The following is a 6,566-nucleotide window of genomic DNA, read 5'->3' on the forward strand; positions in this document are numbered from 1 at the left end:
TGACAAGAAGCTGTTGAGACGTAGGTGTATGAGTTATTGGCATACATCGCAGCCTCGTGAAAAACATCACACATGAACATAAGCAATATATAGAGCATGTTATGTTGAATAAAGATTATTTATGCTGAGCACAAAATGGCGAAATATTGTGTAACTGAGCTACATAATTCATTTTCCTTTTGCAAGTGCTGTCCAACCTAACGTTTTTAATAGCTTCATATTGAATTCCACAGCACATCCAATAGAAGTCAATTGTTAACCAGTATGATTAGAAAAAATCCACTTGATGGCATATGTGAAATCTCTTTATGTTGATGTTAAGTGCGATTATCGTGAGTCATACTAATCTTTAAGGCATCTTGATATCATTCTGTTACCAAATGCGCAGCGTAACCTCAATTTTACGCACTCCTTTGGTGTCAGCCTTCACTGAAAGGCTGATTCCTTCATATCAATCATATTCTTGGATTCCTACTTAGAAAGTATGAGCATATCAACATGTAAATAGCCCTCCCAGCCTCTGAGTGAGGAATATGTTGATTTTAAGTGCCTTTAACACATAATGGTAAGTGTTCATGTAGATCACACTATACCCCCCATTCTTTAAGCCTGTGACGCACGCGTGAGCAGGGAGGTATCGTTTATAAAAGCAGCCAACAAAGGCATGATTATTAGGACTGAAATAGTAGCCTGAAGACCACCGATATGTCGCTGGAGGAGTCGTTCTTGTTAACCCCAGAGGACAGCACACTGCTGCTACTGAATGTTTCCAGGGTATTTTGGGAGTCCGCAGGAGAGCAGCAGCACCACTTCAGCATCTGGCTCCCTGGTATCGGCATCGCTGCTATCTACGGGATCATCATCATCGTGGGGCTGATTGGAAATGTCACTTTAATGAAGACGTGTCTGTTGGTGAGGTCCATGCGGACGGTGCCCAACTTATTCCTGTCCAGTCTGGCTCTGGGGGACCTGCTGCTGCTGGTGACCTGCGCGCCGGTGGACGCCAGCCGGTACTTGGTGGACGAGTGGCTCTTCGGCCGCGTCGGATGCAAACTGATCCCTTTCATCCAGCTCACCTCTGTGGGAGTCTCCGTGTTCACTCTCACTGCTCTCTCCGCTGACCGGTACCTGTCACACAGCCAGTCTGAGCTACTATAACTCTTTGTGCTGTTGTGTTAACGGCAGGATATGATGCTTACAAATGATGGAGGGAAATGCGCTTTTGCGCTTTTTATGGCTCCAGCATTGTAGACACAAGATGTAGAAAGTCTCATTTTAAAACAGTCAAATTGCCTCCAAAAAAATATTTTTATTATTTGACTGTTTGTGTAGTTCAGTTAACTCCTCTTTGTAAATAGCTCTTAGAATCAGTGCTAGGCAGATGTTTTTTTTTCTCTCGATTTCTGTTTTAAAATGCTGCAGGAATTTTATAAATAACAATTTGTTTAATAAATGCAAACAGCATATGGTTTAACAGATTTGAAAAAAACAAATCTATATTTAGAAAGCAACCTGAGCTCTCTATTAATCTCATGCCCAATGTTCATATTTTCCCACATGCAACAACAAGCATGCACCACTGCAGTGTCTCTGAATCCTCTGGGTTAAATGAAGAATCGGTTCTGTTGGTTTAAATGAGATTTTAGAGAAACCCGATAAACATCAGGCTCTTGTTGGAATACTAAGTGCGTTATTATTTGTATAGATTGATTAAATATAGATAAAGCTTCACACTTGGTGGTCCGAACCCCTGCACAGAGTCAGAGGCGAAAAAGAAAAAAGAATGATCTGAGCAGAAAAATGGAAAAATATCTGTCTGTCAGACTCTCCTCAGATCTTTGAGAATTAAACAATGACTTTGTTGCCCCAGAAAATCATGAATTCAGTACTAAGAAAACATTTTCTTGTTGGTTAAACCAGTCATTAAAAATATTCTTTCATTCTCCTGTAGTTGCCAAAAGGGTTTGTTGTTGTTGTTGTTGTTGTTGTTTTGAGATATTGACTTCACACATGCATAGATGAGTCCACGTCCAAGGATTATTAGTCATTGTGTTGATCTAAGATCAAAAACAGGATCCGGGTGAAGATTGAAGTGAAGCAAATGTCTGAAAATATGTCGAGGACGCTTTGAGTATCCAATGTGTTTAATTATCCTGCAAATTTAATAAAGACACAGGACGATCGTGACAGTTAACCAAGCTGATTGCAGCGTAGCCATCAAAGTGTTTTTCTGTTTGTTCACTACTTTGCTGCTATTTACTGAGCCACAGTTGGAGTATTTAACACCAGCTGTAATTAGCATTCTGACTCCCACCACAGGAGCTTTTCTCATCTTCTGCTTCCTTTCATTTAAAGCCTGCTTTAATTTTCTCTGCCACAGGGAGATAATTTGGTTTGATTAGAAAAAAATCAACCGTGCCTGCTGTTAAAAAATCAGCCATAAGATAATCGTTTCCTTTTTTTGCGGTTGTTTTTGATTGCATGCGTAATGAAGAAACTGCACTGAGCTCATCTTGATTCACAAATGCTGTTTCTTCCTCTAGGTACAAGGCTATCGTCAAACCGCTGGACATCAACAAGTCCAGTGCTGCTCTGAGCATCGGTTTACGCGCAGGGATGATCTGGCTGCTCTCGGTGACTCTGGCTGTGCCCGAAGCCGTCTTCTCCGACCTGCACACCTTCACCACCAGCCACACCAATGAGACGTTTGTGACCTGCGCCCCTTACCCTCATGCGGGGGAGCTCCACCTGAAGATCCACTCCACCGCCTCATTCCTCATCTTCTACATCATGCCCCTCTTCATCATATCTGTCTACTACTGCTTCATCGCTTGCAGTCTGGTCAGAAGCTCCGTGGACATCCCTGCCGAGGGACACCTGCACTTTCAGAAGCAGGTCAGACCCCGAGCTCTTCTTATTCTGCTCTGAAATGCAGTATAGATTCATCTTTTTGCTCTTTTTTATTTTCTTTTTGAGGATTATTCTGTTCTGATCTGAGAAGATTATACACGGGACTCACAGGGCTTCACACAATTAATTAGCTTACCACTGGGTGCAGGGGTAACAGCTGTATCCAAAGTCTTAATTCACTTTAATTGGCACATTTTATCCAGATTAACATCTTCAGGAGCTGGAGCATTTGTTGCTGGGACCCTACTGATCCCCACTGTCCATTAAAGTTTCATTCCTACTCCAAAAACCCAGAAACTAACCTGCACTGGGAGCCCAAGGATCAGTCAGAGGTCAGTTAGTTGCTGAAAGGCGATTACAGGTGGACTAATTTGTCTTTATTTCAAAGTCAACTGTGGACATGATTCACACTAACTATCAGGTCTTCTTACTCATCTATAATAATACTCAAAATTCTCCAAATTCTCAAATTTGTCAGATACTGAACCACATCTCTGAGTTTGCTGAGCACTTTGAAGATGTTAAACTGGGTCTCAGTGAATGAGGGACATTTTTCACTCAATGCACTACAATCAAACAGTTATTTAAAACATTTTTTTGGATGTGCTAATAATGAAAGTAATTGTTGGGTTTTTTTGGGGGGGGGGGGGGGGGGTGTTTGAAGGTTTTCTGTATTTTTTTCTTCTTTCACTCATCTGGTTGCCTGGTAATGTCTTCCAGTAAAGGAGTCCCTGAACCCCTGATTAACTGCAAATTATAGTTGAAAATTAAGGTTTAGTGCAAGTAAAAAAAAGAAAAAGAAATTCATTTTTTTTATCTGCCAAAGTGAAAACTTCCCTTTAGTTCACAAAAACACAAACACAGCCTTAGACTGTAGACTTTTATGTCTAATGAGGCCTTTGTAATGGTGTTACACACTGGGTTAAAGTCCTGTTTTGAAGCTTCAATTTAAAAGTTCTGGCCTTTGCCATCCTAGTTTTGTGAAGCCAAGTGTGACAACTTCACATTCATGATCCTTCATTTTTGCTACAGTGACTGTGTTCAATATTCATATGTATTTGCGTACATAGAGCCTATTGAGAGGGTTTTCAACCAACGCAAATGTACTCAAAAATCCCAAATGTTGCTCAGCATGGATGATGCTGTGATTAGTCAACATATCGGGGTGACAGGGATGGGAGCAACAGCAGAGTTCACCAGAAATGTGAACAAAATATTTTTTCCATTCAGGCTTGTGTTGATCCAGGTCTTACTCTACCAGGGTGCTGCAGTCTATCCCTGATATTATAGGGCGAGGGGCGGGGTACACCCTGGACAGGTCACCGGCCTGAGAGACAGACAACCATTCACTCTCACATTCACTCTTATGAGTAATTTAGAATCACCAATTAAACCAACCTCACTAACTGAATGTCTTTGAACTGTGGGAGGAAGCAGGAGTACCTGCGACAACCCACGCAGACACAGGGATAAACTGTGTCTCATTTCTGTGTGGGTTCTCCCCACTCCACACAGAAAGGTCCCGACCAGATGGTGGATTCAAACCCAGGACCGCCTTGCTGTGATGCAGTCAAACAAAATACAGCATGAAAAACAGAGACAGTGGCAGGAGTGAACACTTTGTCTTTCACTCTTCTCCTCAGCTGACTGATGGACCAGCAGCAGCACAAGCTGGAGTATCTACAGACCAGCTGCACCACATATTTCTGACACTGTGCCCATCTGACAACATACAGTTTCTGCATGTAGACAGGCCACGCACGGACTGCGAATGTGATAGCTTCGCTGAACAATAATTTCTCCACAAGTCGAACTGTTAATGCCAAATGATTCTCTACAGCACACCTTGCTTTATTGCTTCTTTTACTCTAAATTAGATCCTAATTTATATAAAGTACATATAATGAAAGACTCAAAAACACCTTAAACAAGTGACTGGGGCCAAAACTTTATCAGGAAAGTGTTCACTGAGGTCATAATTTCAGGGCAAAGTTAGGTAATGTCCTCACAGACTTCTATACAGGCAAACTTCTCTTTTAAACCAGAGGAGTCGTCCCCTGCTGGCCTTTGCAAAGAATCTTTGCTTTTCAGACCTAAAGCTCCACCCATCCATCCATTTGATGCAGAACTTACTGTCTCCTCTCTCTCCTCTCCTGTCAGATCAGGTCCAGGAAGCGTCTGGCTAAAACTGTGCTTGTGTTTGTCGGCTTGTTTGCGCTCTGCTGGCTCCCGAGTCATGTGATCTACCTGTACCGCTCCTACCACTACGACCAGGTGGACACGTCGCTGGGCCACTTCATCGCCAGCGTGTGCGCTCGCATCTTGGCCTTCACCAACTCCTGTGTGAACCCATTTGCTCTGTACCTGATGAGCAAACGCTTCAGGAAACACTTCAAAAAGCAGCTGCTGTGCTGCTCCGCTCCCACAGAGCTGCGCAGCCAGAGCAGCAGGAGCACAAATGTAACGACCGTCTGAACCAATCCGTGTTCATGAACTTCACACCCATGCTTTGGCAGGATTTGAGCCACTTTTGAGTTCAGTAACATGATAGAAAATTATTATATCATAATAGTACCTGAATTAAATGAATTAAAGATCCTCTGAGGTCTAAGTTGTCGTGATGACCCCAAACCAAAGTCTAAACAGTCAGAATATGTAATTTTGGTTCTTCATACATTGTTCTCCCAATTCTAGACAACCAGGAAACAAAGAACACATTTAAAACTTCAAGTTTCAAAACTTTGAAAACTTTTGTTTTGGCCTTACATGTGGTCAGGGTCACCAGCTATGACAACTTGAGCCCGTTCTCACTCCCGAGGCGTAACATGCCGACGTTTTGTCACATCCCGGGGCGTTCCTGAGGAACGCGAAAGGAGACCTTCGGCGTTCTTATGGTACGCGGCGGGTTATGGCCGAAATCCAGTGCAATGACACTCGCGCGGTAATAGACGTTCCAGCCCTGTATTCTAGCCCTAAACCTAACCTTATCCCTAGCCCTAACCATAACCTTTTTCCTGAGGTTAACCAGGACTTTAATGATGTTAAATAGCGTGTTTCTAAGTGATTTGAAGAAAAAGAGCGAACATGTGTAGATTGAGTCCATATGGTTCTCATATTTCCTCATTTTTCCGAGGTCGTCATTTAGGAACGTGGTGGGTAGCCGAAAACGTAATATGTTGACGATTTGTCACCTAGCGTAAAATGTTACGCTTTGGGAGTGAGAACGTGTTTGGAGAACTTATACCCAAAATGTACACCGCCCCCCCCCCCCCCACACACACACACACACACCGCAAAAACAGTTGGTAAAAAAAAACCCCTATAATTCCTAAGGCTCTCAGGCTGCTTGTCACAAATACTGTTTACTCAAGGTGAATGCTGTTTGTACTAAGTCTAATGTGAAAGAAAGTGAAAGAAATATATTATGCTTATTTATTCCAAAACTCCACAAAGTAGTTTTTCATGATTTACACAGAAGAATTACCACAAAAAATGGATCACCTACTCACCATTCCTTCCTTCAAACAACCACAAATATGAGTCTGCACCAGGCGGTGGGTCTGAGTAATGTAATAACTGGAATCTGCAGCTTCTTGAATCCACCTGCACAGTTTCAGTTTACATCTGCTCAGGAACAGAGAGGAGCATGATGTCTC

General features: G+C 42.6%; 1 protein-coding gene across 1 annotated transcript; it reads left to right on the forward strand.

The window, feature by feature from the left end:
* Nucleotides 1–307: 307 nt before the first annotated feature.
* On the forward strand, nt 308–6,141 carry LOC146500513 (gastrin-releasing peptide receptor-like). The gene is made up of 3 exons (XM_085134594.1): nt 308–1,124; nt 2,544–2,895; nt 5,071–6,141. The coding sequence occupies exons 1-3, from the start codon at nt 706–708 to the stop codon at nt 5,383–5,385; spliced, it is 1,086 nt and encodes a 361-aa protein (XP_084990720.1). The 5' UTR covers nt 308–705; the 3' UTR covers nt 5,386–6,141.
* Nucleotides 6,142–6,566: the final 425 nt, after the last annotated feature.

Source organism: Neolamprologus multifasciatus, chromosome 16 (genome assembly GCF_963576455.1).
Source record: "Neolamprologus multifasciatus chromosome 16, fNeoMul1.2, whole genome shotgun sequence".
NCBI lineage: Eukaryota > Metazoa > Chordata > Actinopteri > Cichliformes > Cichlidae > Neolamprologus > Neolamprologus multifasciatus.